Source organism: Elephas maximus, chromosome 2 (assembly GCF_024166365.1).
Source record: "Elephas maximus indicus isolate mEleMax1 chromosome 2, mEleMax1 primary haplotype, whole genome shotgun sequence".
NCBI lineage: Eukaryota > Metazoa > Chordata > Mammalia > Proboscidea > Elephantidae > Elephas > Elephas maximus.
Window position 1 is genome coordinate 154702943 of NC_064820.1, and position 15737 is coordinate 154718679.

Here is a 15737-nt window from a genome sequence, read left to right on the forward strand (position 1 = left end):
CAGCTTACTGAATAGCAAATGCATTTAAAGATTAGCAAGAGAAACTGTATAATAGATGCTGGTATCATTCACTTCTACACATCCGTTCATTTTTCCAGTATTTTTAAAGTAAAGGTTATAGATTTGGGTGTGTATCATCAGAGTTAACTTTTTTTTGCAATGAAAAAATGTTTTTTGAACTTCTATAAATTACCAATAGCTTACATTTTAAAATGCTTGATCCACACGCTTTTAGTGTATATACAATATATGTTACCAACGATTTAAATAATTAGTTTGATATGTGTTGAAGACAACATTCCTGTGCTAAATGAAGTGTTCATATAGCTGAAAGGCACTTTGCATGGGCATGTTTTAGAGCTAAGTCTTGAGTCAGTAGCATTCTTTATGTTTGCATAAAGTAAAGATATCAACGACTGTCTAGAATCCTGGAAAAAAAGAGCAGTTTCAGATGTTCTGATGTTTTTCTGCTGTAAGGTGAGTTCAATAGCATAACACACTTGCTAAGCTTTAGAGCTACAGTACTTTATGTAGGTAAGACAATGTTTATGGACAATTTCTAGTTTGGGAATGAAGTTAAAACTGAAAGACATGTGCAAGAAACATGGCCTTTGGTATGTTTATTAATGAGGGAAGAACGCCAATAACAAATATATATTTTCTACATATTACTTTTCTTGGAATATAGAAGAGCAGAAAATAATGACAAGAACTCATACTTCACCCCTCAAATCCAAACCACTCCCCATTGTTAAAATACGTGGAAAGAAACAGTACAATGCAGAACAATAGTAATATAGTGTGAGGAAAAAAATCACTTGTGGAACAGTTTGCTAATCGTACTCATTTAATTAAAAGTAGACACTTGTAAGCTAAGAAAAGTGTCTCCTGCTTCTTACTATACTTCTATTTTAGAAGGACAGCCAACCTGCTTGTTTATCTATCAATTCTTTTTTGGGAGGATGATTACAAAGATAATATAGAAAAAAAAGTGAAACATAGGATAACAATAAAATCTATGAGTTTTGTAACTTCAATAAGTTAGAAAAAGAAATATAGTGGACTATCTCAATACATATCAAGTTGGTATTTCAAGGATTTTTATACTATAACTGCCATCACCAACACTATCTTCCATTTGTATGTTTTGCTATATCCTATCTCACTTGGCCCTCAATTCCACTAAGGTAAGCAGGGACGATGTTATGAACATATTATGAAAATGGAAACTAAAAATCACTAAGATGCCGATATACATTTTGAGCAAAGTTTCCTCTTTGACAACTAAAAATCATTGTGATTTGGATGGATAAAGTTCAAGTTCAAAGAAATGTCAACCAGACTGAATACGTAGTAAACATTTAAAATGTAATAAATCCTGGTAAAATGGGGACACTGAGGAGGTATCAGTCAGTTTATAGTAGAATTTGCTCCTAACCAGTTGCGCTGGGTTTAGTTGCGTAGTTGGGGGCTGATTTAGCAAGCGCTGTTGCAGTTCTGCGGCCGAGGCGCAGGGTGCCGCTGTTGGCTAGTGCTGAGCGAAGTATCTGCTCCTCCCTCCGCGGTGGAATCTCCGGCGGACAGGGTCCCCGCACAGCAGTGCGCTCTCTCAAGCTCTCTGCCGCGGAGATCTCCATCAGAAAACCGATCCGCCAAGACAAAGCAAGTAGTCACTCCTGCTCAGAGAACTCTTGGGATCATTTAGCAATTGCAGCTCCTTGAAATCAGAAAGGCAAAGGCGCAGGGAGCGGGATGGGAACCCGCTGGGGAGCGAGAGGCCGGACTGGGCGGTGGCAAGCGCCGGTTGTTTTCCTGCTGCCTTTGTTCTGCCCGGCGCTATTGGAGCCGACCCGCTATACGATTCCCGAGGAGCTGCCCAAGGGCTCGCTGGTGGGGAACCTTGCCAAAGATCTGGGGCTTGTCATGCGGGATTTGCCGACTCGAAACCTGCGAGTTAGTACAGAGAAGAAATTCTTTACTGTGAGCTCCGAGAACGGAAATTTACTTGTCAGAGACCGCATAGACCGAGAGCAGATTTGCGGAGAGAAGCCCACGTGTGTTCTGGAATTTGAAGTGGTCGCTGAAAAGCCTTTAAACTTTTTTCACGTAACTGTGGTGATCCAGGATGTCAATGACAACCCACCGATCTTTAGCCGGAATCTCACTGAACTGGAAATCAGCGAACTGGCGCTAACTGGAGCCACCTTTGCCCTGGAATCCGCGCAAGATTCGGACGTAGGTGGCAATTCGCTGCAGCAGTACTACCTCAGCCCCAACCCGCACTTCTCTTTGATTCAGAAGGAGAACCCAGATGGCAGTAGGTACCCGGAGCTCGTAGTGAAGGCGCCCCTAGACAGGGAAGAGCAGTGCTGCCATCACCTGATCCTCACGGCCTTGGACGGGGGCGAGCCGGCCAGAAGCAGCACTACCCAGATCAGGGTAGTTGTCGCAGATGCAAATGATAATCCCCCAGTGTTCACCCAGGACATGTACCGGGTCAGTGTTCCGGAGAACCTGCCTGTGGGTTCCTCGCTGCTGAGAGTGATGGCCACTGACCCGGATGAGGGCGTCAACGCCCAGATCACCTACACCTTCATCAACATTGGCAAGGCAGCGAGGCAACTGTTCAAGCTGGACAGTAAGACAGGAGAACTCACCACTGGTGGAGGACTGGACTTTGAAGAGAGAGAGAGCTACACACTTTGGGTGGAAGCAAAGGATGGAGGACATCACACTACTCATTGTAAAATACAAATAGATATTTTGGATGAAAATGACAATGCTCCTGAGATAACCCTTGCTTCTGAATCCAAACATATACAAGAAGATGCTGAACTGGGGACCATTGTCGCCCTGATCAAAGCACATGATCTAGATTCAGGAGTTAATGGGGAAATTCTCTGTCAACTAAAAGGAAATAGCCCTTTTAAAATAGTTCAGGATACAAAAAACACCTACAAGCTGGTGACAGATGGAACCCTGGACCGCGAACACATGACTGAGTATAATGTCACCATCATGGCCACTGACAAAGGCAAGCAGCCCCTCTCCTCCAGCACAAGTGTCACTCTGCATATCGCCGATGTCAACGACAATGCTCCAGTTTTTCAAAAGGCCTCCTACATGGTCCATGTGGCCGAAAATAACCCACCTGGCGCCTCTATTGTGCAAGTCAGCGCCTTCGACCCGGATCTGGGGAAAAATGGCCGTGTCTCCTACTCCATAGTAGCCAGCGACCTGGAACCGGAAGCGCTGTCGTCCTACGTGTCTGTGAACGCGCAGAGCGGGATGGTATTCGCGCAGCGCGCCTTCGATCACGAGCAGCTGCGCGCCTTTGAGCTGACGCTGCAGGCGCGTGATGAGGGCTTACCCTCGCTCAGCGCCAAGGTGAGCCTGCGCGTGCTGGTGGACGACTGCAATGACAACGCGCCCAGGGTGCTGTACCCGGCACTGGGGCCCGACGGCTCAGCGCTCTTCGACATGGTGCCGCGTGCTGCGCAGCCAGGCTACCTTGTCACCAAGGTGGTGGCAGTGGACGCAGACTCAGGGCACAACGCCTGGCTGTCTTACCAAGTGCTGCAGGCCAGCGAGCCCGGGCTCTTCAGCCTGGGACTGCGCACGGGCGAGGTACGGACAGCGCGTATCTTGGCCGACAGGGACGCGTCCCGCCAGCGCCTATTGGTCACTGTACGCGATGGAGGACAGCCGCCCCTCTCAGCCACCGCCACGCTTCACTTGATCTTCGCTGATAGCCTGCAGGAGGCCCTGCCAGACCTCGGCGACCGCCCTGAGCCCCCTGACTCCCAGGTCCAGCTGCAATTTTATCTGGTCTTGGCCTTGGCCTTGATCTCCGTGCTCTTCCTCCTCGCGGTGACTCTGGCCATCGCCCTGCGCCTGCGACGCTCCTCCAGCCCCGCCGCCTGGGGCTGCTTTCAGTCTGGTCTCAGCTCCAGACCTGGACCTGGGATTCCTCCCAACTACAGTGAGGGGACTTTGCCTTATTCCTATAATCTATGTGCTGCCTCACATTCCTCAAAAACAGAGTTTAAATTTCTCAATAGAAACCCGGAAATCACTCTACCACAGGATCTTCTATGTGATGAAGCTTCTTGGGTTGCAAGCACCAGCAATGACAATCCCAAAATAACTTCTAACTCAGTCAATTTACAACAGGTGAGTTTCTCCAAACCCCATTCCTTTCATAAATAGACCAAAAAAAAAAAAATAGAATTAGTTCAATTCGTTATGTTAGAGATAAAAAAGTACACAGGTTAAATACTTCTGATTTCATTTTGTTTTATTGATTTTTCTGGGTGTTGAATGGGGTAGGAAATACGTTGTGGGCTTATCTGTGTTGCAGTTTTCTTTCATAGAAAGTGGCCTTATGATGATCTTGATTTTTTTTGCTAATCATCAAACGATATAATCTGAAACACTGTAGTGCATTAGTATGTCATAGTCTCATTGTGAGTCATGGTTACTATCTAGAATTTAATGAAAAGCTAGACAATTTATCAGTTTACTTAGTTTTGACTGATAAAAAAAAATTTTGATGCTGTCAACCCAGAAATAGAAATGTCAATGTAGCCTACATATTTTCACTTTTTCACGTGTTTTTTAAAGTATACACAGATATTACCTGAGTCAGGGAAGTTCTTCATCTAATATGTCAATAGAAACAGATAATGGCATCTAAAAATGGTGACTCTTGCTGTAACTGCCACTGTAGTGGATTGTACATTATATGTAGTGCATTGTATATTATATGAAAATAAGACAAAAGTAAATGACGGTGTGCGCGATAATTCAAGATCTACAGGAAAGTGTAATGTTATTTCTGTTCCAAGGCACTGGGAGGTGTTGTTACTAACATGAGTTGTAAGTTCCAGGGAACAGTTAAAATTATTCAAAATGAGGTCTTTTATTCTTCCAAATGTTTCGCTTTCCTGGGGAGAGGGATATTATGCATGTCATCTATGCAGATTTAGCAGAAATAAAATTCTCTAAGACAGGTTCACAAACAGTACAGTATTACTAAAAAAAAAAAAACCAAAAAACAAAATAACAAGCGTTGATGAAACTGTGGAGAAATCAAAAACTTAGTACATTGATGGTGGAATGTAAAATTTTGCAGCTGCTATAGAAAAAAGTTTGATAGTTTCTCAAAAAGTTGAGCATAGAATCACAATAACCCAAAAACCAAAGCCATTCCTGTCAAATCCATCCTGACTCATAGCAACCCTATAGGATAGAGTAGAGCTGCCCCATGGGGTTTCCAAGAAGCAGCTGCTGGATTTGAACTGCCAACCATTTGGTTAGCAGCCCTAGCTCCTAACCACTGGGCAACCAGGGCTCTGAGAATCACAGTATCACCCAGTAATTCCATTACTTGGTATATACCCAAAAGAATTGAAAGCAAGGACTCAAATGGATACTTGCACACAAGTGTTTATTTCAACATTGTTCACAACAGACAAAAGATAGAAACAACCCAAATGCCCATGAACCCATCAACAGATGGATGGATGAACAACATGTGATATATATAGAGAGATATATATGCACACACATATATGTACAATGGGATATTATTCAGCCACAAAGAAAAATGACATTCTGAAACATGCTACATGGATGAACCTTGAAAACATAATGCTGAGTGAAAAAGTCAGAAACAAAAGAACAAATTTTGTATGATTCCATTTATATGAAATACAAAGAATAGGAAATTGCATAGAAATCAAAGACGTTTAGTGATTCCCACGGGCTGGGGTAAGAAGGGAATGGGGAGTTATTACTGAAGAAGCACTGAGCTTGTTTGCAGTGATGAAAAAACCTTTGAAATAGATCGCGCTGATGGTTGCACAACCTTGTGAATACAATTAACGTCACTGAATTGTACATTTAAAATGGTTGAAATAGCAAATTTTATGTTGTATATATTTTGCCACAAGAAATGTTTTTTAAAAAAAAAACAAAAGATGGTGCAGTGTTAAGTCAGGACTCTAAGCGTCGCTGTTCACCAACTCGGGAGAGAAAAGCGATGAGAACTGGAGTCCCAAACTGCAAACAAAAAGCAGATCAGACACAAAAACTCTCCAGGTGCACGGAAATCCTAACCGTGAACGCTTCACTTCGGGTCTCCGCTTGTTTATGGACCTTGACCTCTAATTCTGGGAAGCAGAAAGTGATACGGACTTGTTTCTGTTATACAACCCCAGGACAGTCCAGAAGGAGCCTGTAATGGCGGCTCTGCAGAGGCGCCGGCACCGCAGCGGACTGGTCCTGTTCTTCACGTTCCTGGAGACGCTGTGGGGAGCCAGGGTCGGGCAGATGCGCTACTCCATTCCTGAGGAGCTGGAGAAAGGCTCCTTCGTGGGGAACATCACCAAGGACCTGGGGCTGGAGCCCTGGGAGCTGGCGGAGTACGGAGTCCGTATTGTCTCCAGAGGAAGGACGCAGCTCTTTACTCTGAACCAGCGAAGCGGCAGCTTAATCACGGCGGGCAGGATAGACCGGGAGGAGCTCTGCGCTCAGAGCGAGCGGTGTCTGGTGAATTTTAACATCCTTGTTGAGGATAAAATGAATCTTTATCCTGTGGAAGTGGAAATAATGGATATTAATGACAATACACCCCAATTCTTAACGGAAAAATTGGAAGTGAAAATTCTCGAAAACGCACCTACATCCTCTCGTTTTCCAATAATGGAGGTCTATGACCTGGATGTGGGAATGAACTCGCTTCAGGGCTTCAAGCTCAGCTTGAATAGTCACTTCTCAGTGGACGTGCAAAGCGAAGCCAACAGGCCCATGTACCCGGAGCTCGTGCTGGAACACTCCCTGGACCGGGAGAGAGAGGCCGTTCACCACCTCGTCCTTACTGCCATGGATGGAGGTGACCCTGTTCGCACAGGTGTGACGCGAATTCAGGTAACTGTCCTAGATGCGAATGACAACGCTCCAGTGTTTACAAAGCCTGTCTACCGGGTGAGTGTTCCTGAAAACCTGCCAGTAGGTACGCCAGTGTTGTCGGTAAATGCCACCGACCAGGATGAAGGAATCCACGCAGAAGTAACATATTCCTTCGTGAAGATAACGAAAAAGATCTCACAGATTTTCCACTTGAATGCTTTGACTGGGGAAATATCAACTTCTGGAGAACTAGACTATGAGGACTCTAGCTCCTATGAACTGGATGTGGAAGCCCGCGATAGGCCAGGTCTTCGAGACAGAGCTAAAGTCTTCATAACTATCTTGGATGTAAATGATAATGCACCGGAAGTGGTAGTTACATCTGGAAGCAGAACGATTGCTGAAAATGCCCCCCCAGGAACGGTAATTGCTCTTTTTCAAGTGCATGATCGAGACACAGGAATGAATGGTCTGGTGACGTGTTCCATCTCCAGAAGTCTGCCGTTTGAATTGGAAAAGTCAGTAGACAATTACTATCGATTAGTGACCAACACAGTCCTAGACAGAGAGCAGGTCTCCTTGTACAACATCACTGTGACTACCACAGACAAAGGAACACCGCCCCTATCTACAGAAACACTCATCATCCTAAACGTGGCAGACACCAATGACAATCCACCTGCCTTCTCCCACCCATCCTACTCAGTCTACATTCCTGAGAACAACCCCAGAGGAGCCTCCATTTTCTTGGTGACCACCCACGATCCCGACAGCAACGAGAATGCCCAAGTTACTTACTCCCTAGCTGAGGACACCATCCAGGGGGCACTCCTGTCCTCCTATGTCTCCATTAACTCTGATACTGGAGTCTTGTACGCACTGCGATCCTTTGACTACGAGCAGTTTCAAAACCTGCAACTGAGAGTGACTGCCTGTGACAGCGGTGATCCTCCACTCAGCAGCAACGTGTCACTGAGCCTGTTCATTCTGGACCAGAACGACAATGCACCAGAGATCCTGTACCCCGCTCTTCCCACTGATGATTCTACAGGCATGGAGTTGGCACCGCGCTCAGCAGAGCCCGGCTACCTCGTGACCAAGGTGGTGGCTGTGGACCGCGACTCAGGACAGAACGCCTGGCTGACCTACCGCCTGCTCAAGGCCAGCGAGCCAGGGCTGTTCGCGGTGGGGGCGCACACGGGTGAGGTGCGCACTGCGCGGGCCCTGCAAGACAGAGATGCGCTCAAGCAGAGCCTGGTGGTGGCCGTCCAGGACCATGGCCAGCCCCCTCTCTCAGCAACCGTCACGCTCACAGTAGCCGTGGCTGACAGCATCCCCGAGGTACTGGCCGACCTGAGCAGTTTAGAGTCTCCTGGCAACCCCACCGACTCAGGTCTGACACTGTACCTGGTGGTGGCGGTGGCCGCGGTGTCTTGCGTCTTTCTCGCCTTTGTCATTGTGCTGCTGGCGCTCAGGCTGCGGCACTGGCACAGGAAGCGTCTGCTCCAGACTTCCGGAGGTGGGTTACCAAGCTTGCCTGCCTCGCACTTTGTGGGTGTGGATGGGGTGCGAGCCTTCCTGCAGACCTATTCCCACGAGGTCTCCTTCACCGCGGACTCCGGCAAGAGCCACATTATCTTCCCTCAACCCAACTATGCTGACACGCTCATTAGTGCAGAGAGTTGTGGAAAAAGCGAGCCTCTTCTGATCCAGGAAGATATAGGATTTTGTAAAGAGGAAGACTCTTTTGTTCAGGTAAGGTTTTTGCTTTTATTGGTTTCGTTTAAACAGAAAGCTCTAAAATTATCTTTGATCAATGCTTCGTTTTCTTTGCTTTGCAGGGAATCATATAATTAATATAATTACCAGATAATTCTGACGTTTTCCTTTTTTATCAATACCCCAGTGCCCAGTGCCGTCAATTTCTATCAAAAAAAAAAAATAGAGCCCCTTAAATTTTAATTTTCTTGAAATTTCATGAAAAAATACTTAATTCATGCTTTAGATTTTCTTTACCTCTGTCCTGTTGGCAAACCCTTTGTGCCTTGGATTGCGCCTGTCTCATTTCTTAGGTTTTGGGGTTTCGTGTGTGTGTGTGTGTTGTGGTATTTGTGAGATCCTTTCCTTTTCTAATGCAGAGAAAATATTCTTTGCAACCTCTGTGAAAGAAGATAAAGATAGTGTTTTCTAAAATTATGGAGATCCATGACAAATACTCCCCCCTTTTAACTACTCAGAAATAATTTTTTTGAATTAAAGATAAGAGTAATGGACATCTGTAGCAGAGTGGACCTGGGCTTTGGTGTCTACCACCAGCCAAGAGTAATATTCCTGGCACTAGCAGTTATTCATCTTGGGCCCGTCACAATCTCTGTAGTCTTCCATTTAAAGTTGTAATTAAAGAGGCTTGCCTAGTCTATCTCACATATAAATTGGGAAAATAAAATAAATTTTATAAAAGTTTTTTTCAAACTATAAAATAGCACAGTGAACAAGTGTTTGTTGACATCACCATTATTGTAATTATTGAGATTGTTTAAAAAAAAGGTAAGCATCTGATGCAATTTGCCTACTACAATGTCTTCTACATACTGTTGCTTGATAGTCTTTTTAAAATGAAATGAATTTTAAAATATGCTCAATAGTGTCCACTTACAAGAAATATGTCTAAAATTACAGTACACTTACTGGCGAGTGAGAGAATGAAGAATTTAAGTAATTCGTTATATTAACTGGATAAAATAGTAAGGCTTCTGTCATATGTTGTTGTTAGCTGCCTAGCTGCCATTGAATTGCCCCCCCCCATGGTGGCCCCATTCACAACTGAACAAAACACAGCCCAATCCTGTGACATTCCTGTGATCAGATGGAGATCAGGCTGTTGTGATCCATAGGGTTTTCACTGGCCAATTTTTGTCTGTAGATTTTCAGGCCTTTCCTCCTAGACTCCCTTAGTGTGGAAGCTCCACTGAAATCTGTGCAGCATCGTAACAACACACAAGTCCCCAATGACAGATGGGTGCTGGCAGTGTGTAAGGAGCATCAGCTGGCAATCAACCTGGGTCACCTGCATGGAAGGTGACAGTTCTACCACTGAACCACCAATGCCCTTCTGTCACAGAGCAATTCTTTATCCAAATATTTGAATGAAAGGGGGTTGTCATTTAGAACTTTTATTCATCATGGCCCAAAGGTGTGAATGTAACTATGGTTTGGTGAGTAGAAAAAGGCAAAGTTTTTAGTTGTCAAAGTTGTTCTAACAAGAAATGGGTTGCTACTGAGGTAGGAGATTCCACTACTGGGACTCTTAAAAAAGTTGATGGCCCTGAAGTTAATGGAGTACAGGGTATTCTACAGTTTGGTAGATTGCTTAACCTTATCATAGACAAGATCTTTTCTAACCCTGAGCTGGAGGACTCTATGACCTGGTAATATGGTGGGTCGGCCACTTCTGTATCTGAATTTGGAATGCACATGTAAGAAAAAATATTTAAGAAGATATCTTGAAAATTAACAAGAAGTTTCTTTATAAAAGCCAGTCTTCATAAAGATAATATTGAGTCGATGCTCTTTAAATAATATTTCAAGATTCCAAATATATATATGCATATATACATATATAAGATATTCCAATGATACATATTTCCAAATCTAATTTTCTGGATGTTTGTGATATAATTATTTGATGCTTGAATCAGAATTTAATCATTAACAATTTTAAAGAATTTTAATGCTGGGGATTGGTCATGTGTGTCAGGTAGTCTCTTGTGCAAGTATTGTAACTTTTGTCATATACACTCTGAGGTTGTGAATGTTATTTTACTATATCACCAATTTGGGGTGATTTAAACTAAATATATAGACCATCCATTGTTATAAGTAAATCTCACTAACTGAGTTTCATGATAGTAGGCTGGTTTGTTTTATTCTTTTATCTGAGTTACCTGTGACCATTTCATTTAAACAAAACATGTCTCTGAAGGAAAAACTATCAGATTATACTATCACGATAATCATTCAATCATGTGGATGACTAAGTGATAAACACCCTGGGAATCATGGAATTTGCTAAATTCTGCCTAAATGAGGCTCTTTGATCTACAAACCATCCAGATAATTAATCTGGGATTTAGAGCATATACTGAATCTAACAAATTGTGGGATTATTTTATCATCTGGAAAACCACCCATTTCCGATCAAACTTCTGGCTGAGATGGCAGTTGTCGAAAGGGGGTGAGTGTAAATCTCGAAAAGATCCACTGGAAAATACTTACATCTTTGCTTGGAAGTGAAAACCTAGACAGAACTCCAAATAAATGGCTCTCTAACAGAAAAAAGTTCCATAATGAGAGAAAAGAAGATAATTAACTCAATGCCTTGGAAGGTAAGTAGACTTTCCATGGAATTTTTTTCATTCAAGTAGACAAAGGCTGGAGTCTCCCATTAACTCAGTCAATAATAATATAATCCCTTTAAAACTGTATAAATATTTCAACTGTGTATGGTAAGCTTATGTAATATTTTACTAAACATACCTTGTGGTCTAGTAGAGATCTTTAATATTTATTTTTATATCGTGGAGTAACTTTAAAAACTTGAATACTAAGTATAATGTAGTTATTTACTCCCTAAAGTATGCTTTATGTTCAGAACTTGTCTATAATCTTACTTAGATAAATCTTATTTAGCTCCAAAGAAGTAATAAGTTAATTGAGACATTAAAAAAAAAGTAGGAATAAGAGACAAATGTGAGAGGAAACTATGAATTTTGAGGTATTGGGTAGAAAAAGATCAAGATATTGGGAGCCAGAACCTCTAGACATGAAAGCTTTGTCTGAAAATATCTACAAGTACTCATGATCTCTGATGACCATATGCTTTGCTTGCATCAATAAGAAGTTCAAAATTACTGCTAAACAAATAATATTTAACTCCTGTTCATGATAATCAAACTGGTCCCTTAAACAAAAAATTATTAACTTTTATGTATTTGGTGAAAGCAAACATGACCTTGAATTATTCAAACATCATTTCACTCAGTCAAAATATTCCCTATATTTTGAAGCAATGCCATGAGAGAGCAGAAATAGACTACTTCATTTAGAGCCTCCTGCAAAACTAAGGTAAATATTTCTGTGTTACTTCTGGTTCCTTCTCCTGGTGCTACTACCTATTGCCTGAGGGCTTAAAAATAATTCAGAAAGTAGGACTGTTTCTAGCCAAGTCTTCATTCTGCAACTACATGGAAGAAACTTTCTTTGATTTTTACCATCAGCAACTGGGTTTTACTCCATCTACAGCAGTTCAGAAATGAGTACCTCAAAGGATCGGTTGGAATCAACTCGATGACACACAGCAACACAACAAGAATCCTCTCAGGACAGCCTTGCATGCATGTCCAAAGGATGTCTAGAGACCTTCCCTTTTAAAATAATTCTGGAATAGGGTAGGATGAAGATTTTAATTTTGTAATGAAAAAGAGCAATCAAGCCAACACTCAATTTCTCATGAACCCACAGCCAGTAGGTCCTCTTCACAAATCTCTGCCCTCTGTACAAAATGGGTTGCTTCTATAGCTGATGGTTGCTGCCTGGCTTCTAACCTCAACTCTAATGGCATTTCTTGAGCACAAAGTATCAGCCACAGCCACTAATGATTCCTTTTTCTATTCTCAGAAGACTGTGAGTGAGGATCTGTGGATTCCTACCTTTACTATTGTATAATCAGAGATAAGACATTTCCCTCTCATTTTTTCATCTTTAGGTTTGACTCTGTGAGTCTCTCATGGTGGTGTCTAGCACTTTGTATTATTCAGTAGTATAACTGAACTTATTTACATATATTACACCCTAGAGTAAATAATTTTTGTTTTCATGTACGTACTTCTTATGGACTTTACCTTTTTACCTGCAATGTCTGGTTTCCCTATATACAATGAAGTGTAAGGCAGTGCCCCAAATAGTCATTTCAAAATGGCACTGCAAATAGAGGTTAAAAAAATTATCTGGCATTATCAAACACCTATCCGTGAACTGTGTTGTATTAATTCGCGATTTCTTAAAACGGATTTTTTAAAAATTATTTCAGAAATTTTGCTAAAAAGAGAAAATTTGAAAAATCAGTTTATTTGGCTTCAATGTGGTGCAGTAACTCGCTAAGGACTCTGAGCGCCGCTATTCACCAACCAGGTGAATAATTGTGCGAGAGATCTGCCAGAACCACCGAGCTTTTACAGCACAAAAAAACGACACGTTGGGACAAATCTCTCCCTAGCTGCGTCAACCTCAGGCCTCCATCCTGCCAGGTTCAGGGCTTCCCTTCCGCATACTGAGGGTTTACTCGGCCTCCCCAGCACCCAGAAGCACACCCCGGACACCCCAAGCAAGATCAGCAGGACAACATGGCGGCTCGGCAGAAGGGCGCGGACTACAGAGGATTCGTCCTGCTCTCCATTCTCCTGGGGACCTTGTGGGAAGCCTGGGCAGGACAGATTCGCTATTCCGTGCCTGAGGAGACAGACAAAGGGTCTTTTGTGGGGAACATCGCCAAGGACCTGGGGCTGGAGCCCCGGGAGCTGGCGGAGCGCGGAGTCCGCATCGTCTCCAGAGGTAGGACGCAGCTTTTCGCTCTGAACCCGCGAAGCGGCAGCCTGGTCACCGCGGGCAGGATAGACCGGGAGGAGCTCTGCGCTCACAGCGCGCGGTGTCTGGTGAGTTTTAACATCCTAATGGAAGATAAAATGAATCTTTATCCTATTGAAGTGGAGATAATGGATGTTAATGACAACGCTCCTAGATTCCTGACGGAAGAAATGAACGTAAAAATAATGGAGAATACAGCTCCTGGGGTGCGCTTTCCGTTAAACGAGGCTAGAGATCCAGATGTGGGCACTAACTCCCTCCAGAGCTACCAGCTCAGTCCCAATCACCACTTCTCCCTGGATGTGCAAACTGGCGATGATGGAACCAAGTATCCGGAACTGGTACTGGAGCGGGCTTTGGACCGGGAGGAAGAGGCGGTTCACCATCTTCTCCTCACGGCCTCTGACGGAGGCAACCCACTCAGATCCGGCATCGCGCGTATCCAAGTGACAGTGATGGATGTGAATGACCACGCACCAGTGTTCTCTCTGCCCCAGTACCGAGTGACTACCCCCGAGAACGTACCTGTGGGCACAACACTGCTCACGGTAAATGCTGTAGACCTGGATGATGGATTCAATGGGGAAGTGACATATTCTTTTCAGAAAATAACTCAAAAAATTCTACAAATATTCCAACTGAACTCCCTTACAGGAGAATTATCAACTTTACAAGGCCTAGATTACGAAGACTCTAGCTTCTATGAAATGGAAGTTCAGGCTCAGGATGGTCCTGGTAGTCTGACAAGGACAAAAGTATTGATCACAATTTTAGATGTGAATGACAATGCTCCGGAAGTGACTGTAACGTCTCTAACCAGTTCAGTCCCTGAAGACACACCTCCTGGGACAGTAATTGCTCTTTTCTACCTACAAGACCGAGATTCTGGGAAGAATGGTGAGGTGACCTGCGCCATTCCAGAAAATCTGCCTTTTAAATTAGAAAGATCAATAGACAATTATTATAGATTGGTGACAATGAAAAACTTGGACCGGGAAAGACTTTCTGTCTATAATATCACAGTGAAAGCCACAGATGGTGGCACCCCTCCCCTGTCTTCGGAAACTCACATCTCTATACACGTGGCAGATACCAATGACAACCCGCCCACCTTCTCCCACACATCCTACTCAGTCTTTGTCCCTGAGAACAACCCCAAAGGAGCCTCCATCTTCTCGGTGACTGCCCATGACCCTGATAGCGAGGAGAATGCCCAGGTTATTTACTCCCTGGCTGAAGATACCATACAGGGGGCTCCCGTGTCCTCCTATGTCTCTATCAACTCTGACACTGGCGTCCTGTATGCACTGCGCTCCTTTGACTATGAGCAGTTTCAAAACCTGCAACTTATGGTGACTGCCTGTGACAGCGGTGACCCGCCACTCAGCAGCAACGTTTGGCTGAGCCTGTTCATTCTGGACAAGAACGACAATGCACCAGAGATCCTGTACCCCACCTTCCCCACTGATGGTTCCACGGGCATGGAGCTGACTCCCCGCTCTGCAGAGCCCGGCTACCTCGTGACCAAGGTAGTGGCGGTGGATCGCGACTCAGGACAGAACGCCTGGCTGACCTACCGCCTGCTCAAGGCTAGTGAGCCAGGACTGTTCGCGGTGGGGGTGCACACGGGCGAGGTGCGCACAGCGCGGGCCCTACAAGACAGAGATGCGCTCAAGCAGAGCCTCGTGGTGGCCGTCCAGGACCACGGACAGCCCCCTCTCTCCTCTACCGTCACGCTCACCGTGGCGGTGGCCGACAGCATTCCCGAAGTCTTGGCCGACCTGAGCAGTTTAGAATCTCCCACTGACCCAGACGACTCTGGCCTCACACTGTACCTGGTGGTGGCGGTGGCCGCGGTCTCCTGTGTTTTCCTCGCTTTTGTCATTGTGCTGCTGGCCCTCAGGCTGAGGCGCTGGCACGTGTCCCGCCTGCTGCAGGCTTCCGGGGTCGGGTTGGCCGATGTGACCGCCTCGCACTTTGTGGGCTTGGATGGGGTGCAGGCTTTTCTGCAGACCTATTCCCACGAGGTCTCCCTCACCGCGGACTCGCGGAAGAGTCACCTGATCTTCCCCCAGCCCAACTACGCTGATACGCTCCTCAGCCAGGAGAGCTGTGAGAAAAACGAGCCTTTGTTAACAACCACGGATTTTCATAAGTGTAAAGATGAAACACCAGATACTCAG

The 15737-nt window shown here is 44.5% G+C and overlaps 1 protein-coding gene across 10 annotated transcripts in view; it reads left to right on the plus strand.

Moving 5' to 3' along the window:
* LOC126070084 (protocadherin gamma-C4) overlaps nucleotides 1-15737 on the plus strand; it is a 166448-nt gene that overhangs the window by 30545 nt on the left and 120166 nt on the right. The window contains exon 1 of one of the 10 annotated variants that reach the window (XM_049873896.1): nucleotides 1021-4173. The exons of 6 other annotated variants lie outside the window; for them this stretch is intronic. In XM_049873896.1, coding sequence (XP_049729853.1) covers nucleotides 1753-4173 — 2421 coding nt within the window. In that variant the 5' untranslated portion in view covers nucleotides 1021-1752. 3 more of the 10 variants (XM_049873890.1, XM_049873881.1, XM_049873894.1) reach the window with 3 other exon arrangements.